Raw genomic sequence first — 18715 nt, 5'->3', positions numbered from 1 at the left:
TAACTCTTAAATCATTCATTAGATTTGGCACTGAATTAATCGCAACAAGAAAAACTGAATTCTGCAAAATACATTCCCTGCTGAGCTGGATTTAATCCCAGAGTTTTGGCTAAGCAAACCTCAGTGCACATACTTAATAAGCAACAGCTTATTTTCCAACATTCCACCAAATAATGTTTTCCCACCGAACTGCAAGAAAGAAAAAAGTGATTATTAAAATATTTTAATTCTTTGTAACACTAATAACATGAATATTTATTTGAAAAATATTTTTCCAGCTTAGTCCATCTTTAAATCAGTTACATTAACTTCCACTAATATTACCAATTACACTGTCCTTTTCCCTCATATTGGTAAAGATAAAACTACAGTAAACTACTTCACAAGGTGATTGAAAAAAGTATGAAAGATTTCCCTCTTCTCCTATGATGAATCAGAAGCTTAAAATAACAAGGACAGAGGTTATGGAGCTAAAATATATGTTGACATATTTAACCTCATAAATAAATATATATATACAAAGGAGGTTATTTTATGTCAACAACAAAGTAAAGGGTTTAAACTGAAAATGTGAGCATTCAAGAACATTTGTCATAGTTAAGGACTACTACATGGTAGTAAAAAAAGAGCAAATTCTTAATTTAGCAAAAATAGAGGCGATTGTACATTAAGCTGTTGGTTAGGTTACAGCTAGGCTTCAGTCAGGAAACTTCTTTTAGTCTTCATATTTTATTAATTATTGTGTTCCATTAGTTCCTCAATTTCCAGAACTATTTTCTTTTCCTTCTCTTCACTATAGAACATCCTAGACAGGTAGAAATCTCACAGTAAGTTACTATCTGACCTACTATCTACTGCAGCTAGGCGGTAGGAGAGAGGGGAGAGAGATGATAATATAGAAGTTCTCTAAATGCTCATACATAAGATTTCCCTAAATTCTTTCCCTTGATAAAAGTACTTAACCAAAGTCATCCCTAGCATAATTACATTTGAAGTCAGTAGGGATGAATTTGGTTTATGCAGTCATATAAGGATTTTGCTCTAACATAAAGAAAGTTTGGTCAGGTTATTTGTAAGAACTTTACTTCACAACAGTGTTTCAGGACTGAATGTGATCAAAATATACTTCTCCCCTTCATGTTCATATTTAGGGGAAATATTCCAGTGGTTTGGGCACAGAATAAAATGGTCTTTGTAAATGAATGGAAAAAATTAATGCAGAAAGGTTCAAATCTAAGTACCCCATTACTGAACATATATGTGTTTTTTAACTGAGAATCAATAGCTTCATGACATCAGATCAGTGGTTTATAGAAGTGCAATGAATAAACCTGACTGAAATTTTTAGATACAAGTAATTTGATGAAAAATGGCCTTTTGTGAAATGTGCTTCTCATTTCTTTTGAAATTTTCATGGAAAATCCCATTATCTGGCCAGCTCTATTACTGACATGTTAAATGAAATGTGCATTTACAGGTGTTTCACAATCTGGAGTGGGTTTCTACATATTTTCAAGAACAGTTGTGCACTTCTGACATATTTTTAGAAATGGCCATATGGTGTCATGACTTGGAAAAGTTCTTTGTCTTCTACACTCACTTAACACTAAATTCAGTTGTGTACATAGCACAGCAATACAGAACTCTGTTTATGGTGCTTGGTCATAGCACCACAAACAGTACAAAACTATATTTAGTTTAATCAGCTGGTGAAGGGGAATGCTTGAAGATATGGATGCTGCAAGGTGCACATGTAGCTGCTGAATGCTATTATGTAGTATACTATGATCTTTAGAGCCTTCATAAATTGCAATGTCAAGTGGCAGAAGTGCTCTGTACATGCAATATGCCACAAGATAGGAAATGGGTGAGCTAACGTGAATTTACAAGGGATCTGCGATGAATTGTAACTGATAAACTTATAGCACTATACGATTTACAAAGTGTGGGGTCCTTTGTAATGCTTTGCTATTTCACATGACCTACATGAGCAATCAGCATGAGAACCCACATACCAGGGCATGTCTACACTGCAGAGTTTTTTCAGAAAAATGGACATTTAAAAAAAAAAACTTCACTTATGTCCACACCGCAATCAAATTCTTTCGAAAAAAAAATTGAAAAAGAACAGAAGGGTTTTTCTGAAATTGATAAACCGCTTTCTATGAGGAAGAAGTGTTTTTCTGAAAGAGCTCTTTCAGAAAAAGGCATGCATGGATGGGGAAGAGGGAGTTCTTTTGCAAGAAGAGGAAAGAGGAAAAAGGGCAGGTGCCCTGGTGGCCACTCCAGCCATAGTAATCACAGCTTAAATGAGAGATAGCATCCACACTGAATGGATGCTATCTTTCGAAAAAGCAGATCGCTTTTTCAATGCACTTTTGCTGTGTAGACACTCTTTTTCGGAAGAAGTTTTTTCAGAAGATCTCTTCAGGAAAAGCTTCTTCCAAAAGAAGCCTGCAGTCTAGACATAGTCCCAGTGTAGTAGTTACAGTGGAAGGTGTTTCCTTTTTGCACATCAATGAATATTGAAACACGTGACTTTGTGTAAAGTCTGGAATTACCTTATTTACTGATGCTGCACCAACTGAAACCACACTCTCAAACATGGCCTTAAAATTGCAGGAGGGTTCTCAGTGGCCCTAATCACAAGCAATTCCCAGTGCATACATATGTGATAAATGCTTTTCTGTGCACTTGGATACAATGTGGCCCAGAGTTTATAGACTAGCTTCTATATGCAAGATTTGGATCTAATTTTCTTTGTGTGGTTAGCCCTGGAGATTTACTTAGTTATTTTGATGAAATGATTCTTTGACACTAGAGTTAGGGCTTTCCTCACCTGTGGAAAACATCATTAGCAATGGACACCTAAACAGCAAGAGATTAACAAATACGGTAAGGAAATTCCACATTTTGCAGGAAGAGACTGACTAAGAAAGCTACGTCCAAGTGCTTGCATGTACTGTGGGACACTTCCCCTGTTTTCTCTCTAAGAAGACTCAAATCTCATTCTCATTCAGATCTCATATTATTGAGAGATGGGCTTCTGGAGCGTCTTCAGTCTTGCAAATATATATCTATATCTATATATACAGGATTACACCTAAATTATGTGTCCGGGTATCCTGTTGGCTGACATCCAGTTGATGTTTGAAAACAGTCGTTATTTCATGCTAGGAAAATGTCAGTGTCAATACCACGTGTGGGAAAATGACTGACTCTCTAATGGGAGGAGTGGGGGGCCGGAGCCTGTCCTTGAGAAAAAGCTGTTAATAGAACAACAATATATATTGGGGAAAGTGATTAAATCTGGTGATATAATTCTTCCAGTCTCCAAGTCCTCCATTGTTCAGAATCCCCAGGCTGCATGTTATCTGTCTTTGGTTAGGGGAAGTTCAGAACCCCAGTCAGAACTTTGTGCTGTGGCTGAATGTGTCTGACATCATGATGTTTTTATAGAAGTTGTCTGAATAAGCACTGCAGTATCCCTTGACCTTGTCAATAGCCTGATGGGCCGGGATGATAGGTGTCTGCTCTCCATCCACTCGGGCAAATTTTGATGAGGGCTTGTCAACAAAAATATTGTCTAAGAAGGGGAAAGGAAAAGCAAATTAGGGCTTTGAAAACAAGCTCAATATTTACCAGATGTCACCTGCATTCAACCCCCCTCTACATTATTTCCAATAATTTATTTTTCAATTATATTTTCCTGCTGGTTATTTTAATCCAGCCACTAAATAACTTGATATTACATCTTTTATGTTCTTTTCAGTTATGTACAATAGACTAAATTCTACATATGCTGACCTACATATCTGGAATCCTCACCTCTTCCTCAGCCCTTTCCTGAATCTAGTCCCCTCTAAGCCCTCTTTCTTATGCTCTGAGTGGATTCTATTGTGCCTTGATATATCAGCTTGGATACTGAAAATACAGAACTCTCAAATTTAAAAGGCTGTCTGGGTATTACAATATAACAGCACAGGGGTGATGTAAGAATTGCTTTGGCAACATTTGATCTAAATCAAATCATGAAATATTTGAAAAATACTGGTGAAAAACATGTAATAGCATGAATCATAAAGATTAAACAGTTATCAAATAATACAAAACATCACAGTAAACAGCAAAAGATGACTACAAATAAAAGTAGATGAACAGATTTTAAAACTGTCCTGGTTCTTACAATTGCATCAGTTTGACTTCCCAGGATATGGAGAAAACAAGGTAAGCTGAGTAGCAATGTTAGTGGTTCATGACATTAAATGGATGTGGAAAACTCAAGTTTTCATGCTTCACGTGCTCTAAACTAGGCATGAAGCAGGACAGAAAAAGAATTCACTCTTTATTGCTTCCTTTCATAGTCAAAAAATGACAACCCCGTGTGTTTCATGTCAGTTATGCTTCATGACCACACCATATATTATCACCATATACTCAAGCTGGTTTGCAACGACAGTCAAAAAGAGATTGTATAAAATCTTTGATGTCCCGATAGCTGCATTTTGCCCATGTGACCAGGTACATATGAGTACTCAGCTTTAAGGAGAAAATATTTTGCTTCTGTTGCATGAAGCATCTTTCTCCATTTCATCTAATACCAACTAAACCTGACTCAGAGAGAGCTTTCAGTAACTTCACAACTACTACCTACAGACCTGCAGCCTTCTTCGCTAATTGTCTCCCGTGTGGTTTGGAGAACAAGCATCCACTTGTGTAGCTAAGGAGCACTGCTGTTCTGAATCTGACCAGTAGGGAGAGCTCATGTAGTGAGCAACCCAATCCCTCCCTTTTTAGTTTGCATTGTTATCTCTTCTAACTTGGAAGCAGAATCTCTAATCCAACTCTGCTATGACACAACACAAAGTTTGATATCAAAACGAATGATTCCACAGAGCCATGCTCTCCTCTACTGGCACTTCAGCTAAACAGCTTGATACAGTTTATAGAACAGTCACTTTCAGATAATCCTTCTGTAAAAGGTAAAATCAATGTATTTTGCTATATTGGAATGTCTCATTAAAATATGGAATAAGAGAAACGTACTACTTACCAAAGAAAACAAAATGAACATATCTCTTTCTATATAAAAAAACCTTTTCCTGTGGGATGTAAGAGTGACAGAGTGACATCATCACATCACTCTGAGTCCATAGGAGCCCTGACCATGTGACCGCTTCGTGAAATGAGGCGGGGGGACGGGACGGATGGGTGGAGGTTCCATCCCCCACATGCTCCCTAGAGCAGCATCCACCTGCCTCTGGGCCCCGTCCCCAGCCTGCCCAGCCCACACATCTGCTGCACAGCTTTGCTCTGCATGGCCCAACCACTGCGCTTGGGTGCCATGCTGCAGGTCTCCTCTTGAGCGAGCGGCTCCCGGGTGTGCTGGTCACCCGGGCCAACACACTCTCCTAGGATCTTCATCTCTGCGTACCCCTGGATCAACATCCACCTGCCTCTGGGCCCTGCCCCGAGCCTGCCTGGCCCACACACCTGCCTCGCGGCATGGCTCTGTGTGGCTTGGGCACAGGCATGCTCTCCCAGGCCCACTGCAAGCTGGGCAGGTCTTGTACACTGGCTGCTTCCCCAGGTCTCCAGAGTGGCTGCTCTGCACGCTAGGCTCCATGGACAGGCTGGGATGGGGAGAGGTTAGGGAGGATGGTAAGTGCAGGTATGGAGGCATGGGGATAAAATTAAAATACAGGTTGCAGGGCAGGGAGGGAAAGCTGGGATTGACCCAGCCCCACCCTGGCCAATGGCGGAAGGGGGAGGGGGGAAATTCCAGAGCTGGCCTGGCCTTCACCCAGTGGCTGGTGTGGGGAGGGCAGGCTGGGGCTACCACACCTCAGCCTGGCCCTCCCCGGCGGCTGGGGGGGAGAGCCGGGGCTGCCTACCCCCAGAGACAGGGGGATGGCGAGCATATCAAGCTGGGGGCACTGCCTCCTAGTAGGTTTCTAAAATGATTTAATGATTTACCAAGCAATAGTTCTCAGGAGAAAACTTACAGTATGAAATAATGCTTGAATTGCACATGAAAGAGAAATGGATTGCATAGAGGAAATCAAAAGAGTTTCATTATGAACAAAGGAACAGGCAGTTTAAGAATTATATATCTTTAAAGCAATGAGACAATGGCTAATGAATTATAGCAAATGAATCCTCATAATACTGAAAAAGGCTGGGTACTGTGTGTTCTTCAATTTTATTTAGTCACTAGCCAATGATTTTACATTTTGTTTCTCTATTTTGTTTAAAAGGAATTTTAAATGAATTCTGTGTCCTAGGAAACCTTCAAAGTGGTCATATACATTCCTACATCATTAAACCCAACTCTTATGTCCCAAAATATTTTTTACTGTCTACACCTCTCCAAATCTCTCTGGAGTCAGAGAGAGTCTTTCAGTTGAGTTCAACTGGATTTGGATTGGGTTATGGATTTATGGCACTGGATGAAATCTTGGCCTCACTGAAGTAAATGTAAGTTTGGCCATCAATATCTGTGTCAATATTTCAATATCAATATTTCAGCACATATGATCTTTCATTAGTTTATGTGACTGCTTTCTGTCAGTCCCATATCAGTTGTGCCATGGGATTCTGAAAACTCATGAAAATGGTTTCTTTTAATTTTGATATAATTGAAGGATATGGCTAGGAGACTGAATTCTATAATAGCTATAGGCCCAAATAAATTTATAATCTCTTAGAGCATAACCTTTTATACAAGTATTCCTTCTAGAAATGTAGATATATATATCTAGCAATTCATCACATCCTCACTTTTGACAGTAAGATGCTTTTTTGTCTTTTTTCGTTCAAATGCACACCTTTGTTTTTAATTAATGTTAATATTTCTTTATCAGGCATCACATAGTGAACATCAGTGCTGTGACACCGTACGTTTTCTAGAAGGGTAATCTTTCAGATACCTCATGCTCCATGCAGAGTATAGACTGTCAGAATTTGAAGCACACTTGCCCTTTGAATTACAGCCAATTAGCATCAATAACACAAGAATATGAATAGTGAAGAATAAGCAGTATTTCTGATTAGCTATAGTCCTTTTTGTGTCGATTAGGACTTCATGCAAATGATGGCCCTCCACCCTGTTGAAATCATGCATTCAACAAAAATGATGCACACTTTACCTGGAATGTTCCACCACTGATGAGGAAATGCTCTTAGAAGACATTATCTATACCATAAACATATGAATGTCTGGGTCAATTCCAGGGATCAACAACCACTATAACAACAGCTACCAAGTCACACATCTATCACACTAAATACTAAAAATGGTTACAAAGTCACCAAAATACAATTTGAGTCAATTAGATGGGCAAAAATCAGGACCAAATAGATCAAAACTAGCTACTGAATTTTTTTTTTCATGTCAGGAAAACTTGTTAGAAAGAAACGTAGATGTCTGAACGAAAAAAAACCCCAAACCCTGGAACCACGTAAAATAACTATAGAATGTCACAGGGAGAAAAGAAAATGAAATAAAATGTGTACTAAAAATGGTCAAGGAAAAAGTAAATCACTATAACATTAAAAATAATGTAGAATATTTTGGTGCCTCTATAATGTCCAGTAAATGATTATATTACTATAGATGACCCAATTTAGAAGTCATAATTATGAAGCTCATAATTAAATGCATCCCCACTCCAGGAAGCACTTAATCACTTGGGGTATGTCTACACTGCCACCCTAGTTTGAACTAGGGTGGCTAATGTAGGCATTCGAAGTTGCAAATGAAGCCCGGGATTTAAATATCCCGGGCTTCATTTGCATCTTGCTAGGCGCCGCCATTTTAAATCCCCCTTAGTGCGGACTCCTTGCCTGCGGCTACACGCGGCACGGAGTAGGTAGTTTGAATTAGGCTCTCTAATTCGAACTACGGGTACACCTCGTTCCATGAGGAGTAACGGTAGTTCAAATTAGAGAGCCTAATTCGAACTACCTACTCCGTGCTGCGTGTAGCCGCGGGCACGGAGTCCGCACTAAGGAGGATTTAAAAATGGCGGCGCCCGGCAAGATGCAAATGAAGCCTGGGATATTTAAATCCCGGGCTTCATTTGCAACTTCGAATGCCTACTTTAGCCACCCTAGTTTGAACTAGGGTGGCAGTGTAGGCATACCTTTGCTTAGCTTTAAGCATATGCTTAAGTGTTTTCCAGAGTGAGGATTCTTGGGCCCTCAGGGCTTGATTCATGGGTGTGAGTGATGGAGGTGCAATTGCAATATGAGGTATGCACAGTACAGCTGTGCCTTGGAGGAGTTTAAATCAAAAGGGCATATTGTAATAGCACTACCAAGGGTTTCAATTAAGAGAGATGTTATTTTAAGTTCCAGCTTTTTTATTATCCAGTGGAGGCTGCCCATGATATGCAGTGAATCACCTCATTCCTTGGACCTGTTGAAATAATGGTAGTGGCATGTTTGTGCTACCATTACTCTGGTTTTAAGAGAATTTTTGTACTATCAAGGCCTTGCAACCCAGGTTCCTCTGGCAAAGTACATAAAACTCTATGACTAATATAATTAATTCACAATTAAAACACAAAATTAGTTACTTGGGCATAAGAAACTAGCTTGAATAATAAATCGTCCTATAGAAATGTTCCCTTAAGTGGGCAACATTCTCAGTTCATTTTAAAACTTCTCATGCAGTGACTCTGACTACTGTTAGTGGGTGACATGCATATGTAGAAGAGCAGAATATTGAGTCTTGATCTACGATAAGTTTCCAAGAGAAGAATTTTTCCTATGGTTAAAAAATATCTAGTATCTAGCCTGATCATTATCCAAAGGGAAAGCCACTTAATTTATTTGAAGATATAAACACTTGTTTGGTGTTTTTTATATTTGTTTCCTTCTTTCTACTTAAATTTTATTATCTGGGATTTTTTTCTCTTATTAATGCATTAATTCATTTTCTTTTGAGATTGCGCTGCAGCAGCATAAAGAGTAGCAAAAACACATGAACAGGCATGCTCTAATTACTAACATTCTACAAAGGTCCTAAGTTAGCAAAGCATTTAAGCATGTATTTCATGTTAAGTATGTTTTTATCTTTAAACACAGGCTTGCTATGATCAAACAAAAAAGAGAAGTGTCGATATAAAACTGCAATATAGGACTCTAACTTCTCAGTTGTCGTTATCATAAATGGGTACTGTCAACAGTACCACACACTGAACTGAGATCATGTTATAGGTTGAATCAGAAAGAGATGTACGTGATTCTAACATTTAAAATTTGACATTGTATAGTATGAACAGCAGGGAACTAAAGAATGTGACCAGTTACTATCTGTAGAGTGGGCATTGCAGTAGTATCATAATAGCAGTACACTAAGGGTGCATCTACACTATAACTAGCGTTATTTTGAAATAACAATGCCATTCCATTATTTTAAAATAATTTCAAAATAACACATAGCTTATTCCAAAACCTGTAAACTTCATTCTACGAGGAGTAATGCTCCACTGCTGCTATTTCAAAATAACCCCTCAGCAGAGCCATTCTAAGTTATGTCTTACGAGTGCCTTCTAGGGTTCTAAATCGAGATAGCACATATACATTAGGGAAGCCTGCCTTGGTCTAATTTTGAGGCTTCCCTGCAGTGTAGACGTGCTATTTTGAAATAAGCTATTGTGGAATATCTATTCCAGAATAGCTTATTTTGAAATAAGTGTGCAGTGTAGACGTGCGTTTACTGAAATAAACCGAATACTACGGAGAGGAAACCCCTTTTATATGATAAAGACAGCTAGAACCATAGGAGTAAATGGGCCAGTGTGGTGGGCTGCATTGGCTGGTCAGTGCTAAACAGTGAGAGCTAATGAGTTTGCCAGTGGTAGTCACAGATACTAGGAATTTGGTTCTGCAGACTCGGGATGTTAGAGGCAAAAAAGCCAACAGAAAACCTGTAGTGAGTGAGTGGGATCTTGAGAGGCAATTGAGGGACAGGGCTTCTGGGAGTCAGTTCACTGGAAAAGTGCCTGGTGATTTCTGATCAAGAGAATTTCTGTTTGTTTCCACAGTGTCCAGGAAAATAGGACTTTGTATACATTTGATGCATGAGAGTTAAGGGACTTGTCAGGATAGTGCTTTATTATGAAATTTGGCACTGTGTATACAGCATCAAATTTCAAAATAAGCTATTTTGAAATTATCTTGAAATAAACTACGCAATTGCGTGATACAAATTGTGTAACTTATTTTGAAGTAAGGGTGCAGTGTAGATGTATCCTAGGAGGTCTATACATGAAACGAGAATGGAATATCAGAAATGGGACCTATTTTAAGAATCTGTGTAGTGTTTTTAGTTTTATAAAAAGTCTGAAGTTTCCTCCTACTCAGTTCTTTTAAACCCTATGGGTGCATCTAGACTGCTTTTGCGCAAAAACTTGCCAGCTGTCTATACTGGCTGCTTGAATTTGCGCAAGAGTACTGACTTTGTAATGTACAAAATCAGTGCCTCTTGTGCAAATACTTTCACGCTCCCGCTCGGGAAAAAGCCCTCTTGTGCAAGAGGGCCAGTGTAGACAGGGAAGAACTGTTTTGTGCAAAAAAGCCCCGATGGCTAAAATGGCGATGCACAAAAAGCACTTTTTGTGCAAAAGCATCCGTGCCAATCTAGATGCGCTTTTGCGGAAATACTTTAAACGGAAAAACTTTTCTGTTAAAAGTATTTCCACAAAATCATGCCAGTCTAGACGCAGCCTAGCTGTATTTGTGAAATTATTCATAAAGCAGATAATTTAAATGAGCAAATCTAACAGATTGTTTTTGAAGAAAACAGATCTCCTTTTAACAGATTGAGTTAAACATATGTGCACATTGATTTCCTCTACATTTTAGAAGAATATTTCTTGATAACATTTATCTTATGCAGAAAGCTCTCCATGGAGGCATTGGTTAACAAAAAGTTCAATAGAAAAATCACTTTGCTTTACAGGCTTCTTTGACACCTAATCCCAAACAAATATAAGCACATGAGCTTTCAGGTCATTGTTGTTCCATTATTTGGCTATCATTAAAATGTTCCTAGCATACGTACATGATTAGTTTGTGTGAATGGAATAGAAAAATATAGCTGGTCCCTTTTATGACATGACATCAGAATAGCTATGTGCTGTTTGTACAAGGGGAAAACAGTGTATAGTCTGTTAACACAGTACAATCAAATCTCCAAATAACTTCCATTTGTCTCTTTTTCTGTAAATGTAGTACAGTTAAACAAAGGCAGTTTGGTCCAGTGGACAGCAGACTGGTGTGGAACTCAGAAGGTTCCTCCTAGCCTGCTGTGTTACTGCGGGGAAGTTGGATACATAAGAACCTAAGAAGGGCCATACTGGGTCAGACCAAAGGTCCATATAGCCCAGTGTCCCGTCTTCTGACAGTGGCCAATGCCAGATGCCCCAGAGGGGGTGAACAGAACAGGGAATGTTCAAGCAGACATTCTCCCATCACCCATTTCCAGCCTCTGACAGAGGCTAGGGACACCATTCCTAGCCATCCTGGCTAATAGCCACTGATGGGCCTAACCTTCATGAATTTATTTAGTTATTTCTTGAACTCTGCATCACCTCTCTGTGCTTCAGTTTCTGTAAAACAGGCTATATAAGAGCTAAGTACTATTTTTATTAAATATACTTTGTATATCACAATAAAAGTCACAGATTAGATATTTACCTCGGTTGGTGTATATCACTTCATGACAGACCTTACTAACCTAACATTTTTTTAAATGCTCATTTCACCTCAACTCAGCAATGTATTTGAAACATGAAGGTAATGCAAGTCACTGGCACGCCTGTTGTGCCAAGATAAACATTCACAATTTGAAGCATCATAACACAAAAATCTTTTAAGTGTTCTAGAAATGACCCACCTGTATGGCTGTTTCTTTTGAAGTATGTATTTGAAGTGGATTTAGATTTGGATGTCAAGTAGGTTGAGTTGGAACCAATAGAACTGGAGGACAAGGATTTCCCAAGATTGTCTGAGCTTTTCTTTATAATATTAGTTGCTGTCTTGCTCCAGTCTGAAAACGAATAGGCATCTCTTAAACCATTCATTTCTATCAGCACTAAACTCCTGCTCCTCTCAATTATTTAATTTCCAAACATCAGAAGCAGTTTTTATAAAGTGATCTGCTCTGGTTCTTGTCTGCTAGCATTTGTTTGTTCTTTAGAAAGTAGAACTATTTCAAGATGCTTATTTTATTATAAAGGATGACATTAAAGAACAGTAGTTGATATTTTCACACCCTCCTCTGAGCGCGCTCTGCCTTCTTGGCTCCTCCCACAGTGCCTCCTCCATGCTGCTGAACAGCAGAATACTGCAGGTGAGAAGCACTGGGAGAGAGGTGGAGGAGTTGATCAGTAGGGCCTGCTAGTGGGAGGGAGGTGCTAGAAAGAGAGGGAGGAACTCATGGGAGGGCTGCTGGTAGATGCTGAGCATCAACTATTTTTTTCCTTGGGTACTCCAGCCCTGAAGCACACACAGAATTGATGCCTCTGTTGCTAGGGCAATCAAAATGGCATTAACGAATGTCTTCTTATAAAATCAATAACCAGTATTAATTTGTTTGTATTCTGGTACTGCCCATAAACCCCAGTAAGACCAGGTCTTCACTAAACGGAAGATTAACTCTGCTGCAATCAGTCTTCTGGAATTTGATTTAGTGAGTCTAGTTAAGACATGATAAATCAAACTCAGAGGGTGCCCCCATCGACATCCAGTATGCCTGCTTCTGCGAGGAGTAAAGGAAGCCGACAGGAGCATTTGCTCTCATTGGCTTCCCACTGTGGGGATGGTGGGAAAACTCAAAACAAGGTACATCATTGAGTTGTGTATCTTGATTTGACCTTCCCCATTAGTGTAGACCTGGCCTAAGGAATTCAGGGCTCACAGTGCCAGTTTTGGGTGCACAAGGAATGAAGAATCAGATCTCTACTCTTCTTTTTTATGATGAGAAAGCATAAAAAACTAACAGCCTCCATAATTTAAAATATTAAAATCTGAATTCTGTAGGGCAAGGAATGCGGGGCAGGCCAATCAAGAGTACAAGAATGGAGCAGGAAGAACCAAGGGACTTTTAGCTATCTTTGCACTCTTGCAATTCTGGAACTGGATGGCTGAATTCAAATTTACACCTGGTTACATAAAGCCCAAAGGAGACATTCCAGCAGCAAGGGGTCTGGCTGAGGAATCTAAGAGACGGGATACGTGAGAGTTCTTACTGTGGCTACTTACTGTGGATTCCTAAAGAGGAATCATAAGGGGTTCTGGATCTGTTAAATCTAAGGCTGCTTTGTACTGCTTAATTTGGACCCTGGCTTCTTATATATGTGTACCGCTCCTAACACATTGATATAATTAATACTAATACTAATATAAATATCAATGGAATAACTTTACATGATCTAATCTGCATCTATATCAAACTAAGCTTTTCTCACAACTGAAACAAACAATCATTCCCTCAGTCCTCCTTCCCCATAGTAGGACAAAAAGTTACTTTATACTTAAATGTTGTTAGAATATTGACACTCCAAACCTCATAATGTATGTTTCAAAATTAGTACATGCAGGAGTAAATTTAATAGCTAATAGCTAATTTCTTTTCAGTTTCCTTTGTTGTTCTTACTACAGGTCGAACCTCTCTAGTTTGGCACCCTTGGGACCTGACCGGTTCCAAACAAGGTATTTTCTGGACCATGGGAGATCAATATTAGCAACATTACCAACACTTCCCCTGCTTACTGGGCTGATAGAAGACATTTAGAGGTAAATTAAAGCTATATAATAGCACAGAACACTGAGAGCTAGGACCGGTGGCTATAAACACACTTTATGTGACCACAGGAAACTTGGCCACACCCATGAAAAGTGGAATCCAGCTAACTAAAATCATTCCAGAAATGGATGTTTCTGAATTAGAGAGGTTCAACCTGTATTCTAATTTATTTTTCTGGAAGAAAATTAATCCACATTCAGAGGGGCCCAAACAGCAGGATTTTATGTAAGCAGTGGGATTTTATCTTGACTCGTTGCAGGAGGATGAATTTTACTATTTTTGTGTTAACCAAGACAATATGAAGATTTTTTTATCAGATTATATTTTAAGATTCATTCTAATCTGAGTATGTTTTAAAATCCTATTTGATTTATACTCTACTCTTCTAGTTGCTAATGAGGTCAGGTTGACCCTCCCTGCTAAACCAGCCAGCAGTGGGAATTGGTAAGTATAAGAAGTAATTATATCACATAAAGTACTATCACTTAAGAGTTTGAATGCTTCAAACTTTTATTGTTATCCTCCCCTAAATCCCTCCAAGAACAATGAAAATCTGGAAGTAATTTGATTCATCTGCAGTTGACAGTTCATGAGTTACAGCATACATGTTGGAAACTGAACGCATGAAATAATCTGGATGCCTGACAAGAATTAATGTATCTTTCTTAGCTTGTGCTTGTCAGATTTCATGAATTAGGATTTCTTAATATCAAATGACAAGATGCATCACAGCTCACAGTGAGAATTCCTCACCTGCTGGCTTAAAGTAATTAGGACAAAATGGTTTTACTCTTTCAGCTGCCTGTAGCTATGCAGTCACACAAAATGCCAATTTACACCAATTCAGGCTCTGATCCCTGGTTTGTGAGTAAGTATTATATGGATCCACATTGATCTAAAGATTTGAAGTGAGTTGCAGCAGACAGTGGAATTATGGTTTAAATGGAAAAATAATATTTTGAGAGGATATTAAAATATCACATATTAATGTGACTTCAGCGGAGTGACAGATTTACACCAGCCCAGGAGTTGGGCCAATATTATCAACACATTTAGAAGTGGCTTTTGTGCCTGCAGAAGGCCCAGAGCAATAGTTGTTTGCTATGGGGAGTAGCAGTAGCAGCATGTTCCCACATGGGGACTTCACATTCCCTGCCACTTTGAGATCCTATTTGCAGGAAGATACTTCAATTTCTGGGTATGCTGATGCTGCCTGCCTTCTGCCCTTGGTAAATTTCTTTTGGCTACTGTTCTTTCTATGTCTAGAACACTGTGGGAAAAGCTTAGATGCACACAGAACACCCAGAAGGAGGAAGGGTTCAAAGGTATCTGCCTCAGCAGTTCACCTTAGGTCACTCATGAAGTAACTCCATGATCTTTTCCACATTGGTCCGCTAGTCTACAGGCTGACTGGCACAAGCCCATCATACATAGAGGAAAAGAAGCAAGGATTTGACCCCTTGAATCCTTATTTAAACACTGAATCGCTGTTGCTGTCAAACAAAAGGAACTTCCAAAGCTATTCTTACAGCATTACAAAATTTACCAGATGGCTTCACTGGAAATCTTAAAGTGAGGACTGGATACTTTTTTATGGAGAGCTCTCTCAAAAGTCCCTAGGCAATCATTATTACAGTCATGAGCTGTTAATAATCATGTTCCTTACTTTTTCCACATCTGTGGCTTAAATTGCGTTAAATACAAAAACTCTAAGGGTAGACCTGGCTTTTTCTAGTTTACTTTGCAACTCAAAATGGAACCATGACTTTTTTTTACCTGAGTTGTCTGCCAATCGGAATCTGCCGCAGCAGAGATGTCGCCTCCATTGTTTCTGCACATTTTCTTTCATAGCACAGTGGAATATAAATATAAATAAACCTGGGAACAATGAAAACAAATTGATACTTCAGAAGTGTATTTGTATAAAATCTTAAGTAATATCGTATTTTAAGGGAAAAATATTGTAAATACTCTGAAAACCACTATGAACTGGTACTTCTTATCAAAATGCATCACTGTAATGTATAAGGTGCTTGAATCATTGAGTGCTTACCCATGCTCTAGATGTTGCACAGCCATGACTATCATTGACTTGAATCAACATTTTGTGCTCATAAACACTGCAAGATCAAGAACCCTCTAAAGCCAAGTATGGCCAATATTCTACTCTGAGGAATATTTTTCTTGTTTAACTCCTAGTGTTCCAGATCATAGAATCATAGAACCATAGAATACTAGAACTGGAAGGGACCTCGAGAGATCATAAAGTCCAGTCCCCTGCCCTCACAGCAGGACCAAGCACAATCTAGATCATCTCTGATAGATGTCTATCCAACCCACTCTTAAATACAGGCAGTCCCCGGGTTACGTACAAGATAGGGACTGTAGGTTTGTTCTTAAGTTGAATCTGTATGTAAGTCGGAACTGGCGTCCAGATTCAGCCGCTGCTGAAACTGATCAGTTTCAACAGTGGCTGAATCTGGACGCCAGTTCTGACTTACATACAGATTCAACTTAAGAACCCCAGGCATCCCCAAGTCAGCTGCTGCTGAAACTGATCAGCGGCTGATTCCAGGAAGCCCGGGGCAGGGGCTTCCTGTAGTCAGCCACTGGTCATTTTCAGCAGCTGCTGACTAGGGGACACCTGAGGCAGAGCAGCTGGGGTGCTGCTGGGTTGGTCCAGTGGCACCCAGAGCGGCGCTACGGGACCAACCGGCAGCGCCCCAGCTGCTGTACCACAGGCGTCCGGAGCAAAGCGGCGGAACACGCGGGCAGCGGGACAGCCCAGACGCGCCGTGGCTATCCTGCTGCCCTCGGGCTCCACGGCTTTGCTCTGCTCTGCTCCCCGTCCCCCAGGTCTGCAGACCAGGGGGAGGGGGAGCAGAGTAGAGCAGAGCGGCGGAACGCGCGGCCAGCTGACAGCCCAGACGCGTCTGGGCTGTCAGCTGGCCGCGTGCTCCGCTCTGCTCCCCCCCCCATGGTTTGCAGACCAGGGGGAGGGGGAGCAGAGCGGAGCAGAGCAGAGCGGCAGAACGCGCGGCCAGCTGACAGCCCAGACGCATCTGGGCTGTCAGCTGGCCGCGTGCTCCGCTCTGCTCCCCCCCCCCTGCAGATCAGGGGGAGGGGGAGCAGAGCGGAGCACAGCAGAGCGGCAGAACGCGCGGCCAGCTGACAGCCCAGACGCATCTGGGCTGTCAGCTGGCCGCGTGCTCCGCTCTGCTCCCCCTCCCCCTGGTCTGCAGACCAGGGGGAGGGGGAGCAGAGCAGAGCGGAGCGGAGCAGAGCAGAGCAGAGCAGAGCGGCAGAACGCGCGGCCAGCTGACAGCCCAGACGCGTCTGGGCTGTCAGCTGGCCGCGCGTTCCCCCGCCGCTTTGCTTCCTCTCCCTGGTCTGCTCGAGACCAGGGAGAGGAAGTGCCCCGTTCGTAACTGCGGATCCGACGTAAGTCGGATCCGCGTAACTCGGGGACTGCCTGTATCTCCTGTGTTGGAGATTCCACTACCTCCCTAGGCAATTTATTCCAGTGTTTAACCACCCTGACAGTCAGGAAGTTTTTCCTAACATCTAACCTGAACCTTCCTTGCTGCAATTTAAGCCCATTGCTTCTTGTCCTATCTTCAGAGGCCAAGTAGAACAAATTTTATCTGTCCTCCTTGTAACACCCTTTTAGATACTTGAAAACTGCTATTATGCCCCCTTTCAGTCTTCTCCTTTCTAAACTAAACAAGCCCAGTTCTTTCAGTCTTCCCTCATAGGTCATGTTTTCTAGACCTTTAATCATTTTTGTTGCTCTTCTCTGAACCTTCTCTAGTTTCACCACATCTTTCTTGAAATGTGGTGCCCAGAACTGGACACAATACTCCAACTGAGGCCTAATCAATGCAGAGTAGAGTGGAAGAATGACTTCTCATGTCTTGCTCACAACACCCCTGTTAATGCATCCCAGAATCATGTTTGCTTTTTTTGCAACTGCATCACACTGTTGACTAATGTTTTGCTTGTGTTCCACTATGACCCCTAAATCCCTTTCAGCAGTACTCCTTCCTAGATAATCACGTCCCATTCTGTATGTGTGAAACGGATTGTTCCTTCCTAAGTGGAGTACTTTGCATTTGTCCTTATTAAAATTCATCCTATTTACTTCAGACCATTTTTCTAGTGTGTCTGGATCATTTTGAATTTTAACCCTACCCTCCAAAGTACTTGCAACTCCTTCCAGCTTGGTATCATCTGCAAATTTAATAATCCTACTTTCTATGCCATCATCTAAATTGTTGATGAAAATATTGAACAGAACCATTCCCAAAACAGACCTCAGCGGAACCCCACTTGTTACTCCCTGATCCACAGGGCCAGTGTTTTAAATACTGGAGACTGGAAATCTCTGCACTAACAAAAATCAATATTTGCACAAATATTTACAGAAAACGAGTATGTAAATGAGGAAAACACATTTGTAAACTACTATGTAGGTGCCTAGCTAGCCATTTCTGCAGGCTGTTACCTGGTTTGTGCATACAATTGGTGTAAATGTGCCCACAAATGAAGGTGCACACATTTGTAAGTAGAATTTTTGTGTGTGTGCAGAACTACAGTTTCCATTTTTTGGAATACAGTCCTGTGTTACTAGTGTTGCTAAGAAGCTCGTAATTTGGGTTTAACGGTACAACTGTAATAGTTCCAGAGACATACTCCAGTGCTAATTTTGAAAGCAGAAATAGGAATTATAACATTATCCTGGCCCTTCATGGATAAGCGTTAGTTGTGGAATCTTCCATTTCTCTCTGACTTGGCATGTGCTAGCTTCATTCCCATTAACTGAGGCAGAGTCTAAGCTGAACCCAAGGGCAAAATTTGAATGCCAGATTCCTAAATGATTACATCTGAAAAATAACTTAA

At 40.6% G+C, this 18715-nt stretch overlaps 1 protein-coding gene across 8 annotated transcripts in view; it reads right to left on the bottom strand.

Moving 5' to 3' along the window:
- Window positions 1-207: 207 nt before the first annotated feature.
- The window catches only part of ADGRG6 (adhesion G protein-coupled receptor G6), a 163882-nt gene continuing 145374 nt past the window's right edge, over window positions 208-18715 (bottom strand). For 7 of the 8 annotated variants that reach the window (XM_075924316.1, XM_075924318.1, XM_075924317.1 and 4 more), the window contains 3 exons: window positions 15593-15694; window positions 11906-12058; window positions 208-3586 (listed from right to left, as the gene is read on the bottom strand). In XM_075924316.1, coding sequence (XP_075780431.1) covers window positions 3408-3586; window positions 11906-12058; window positions 15593-15694 — 434 coding nt within the window. In that variant the 3' untranslated portion in view covers window positions 208-3407. Of the gene's footprint in view, window positions 3587-7148; window positions 7196-11905; window positions 12059-15592; window positions 15695-18715 lie in introns of all 8 variants that reach the window. The other variant, XM_014580188.3, reaches the window with a different exon arrangement.

Source organism: Pelodiscus sinensis, chromosome 3, assembly GCF_049634645.1.
Source record: "Pelodiscus sinensis isolate JC-2024 chromosome 3, ASM4963464v1, whole genome shotgun sequence".
In the NCBI taxonomy this organism is placed as follows: Eukaryota; Metazoa; Chordata; order Testudines; family Trionychidae; genus Pelodiscus; species Pelodiscus sinensis.
This window is presented reverse-complemented; position numbering and strand designations above follow the sequence as displayed.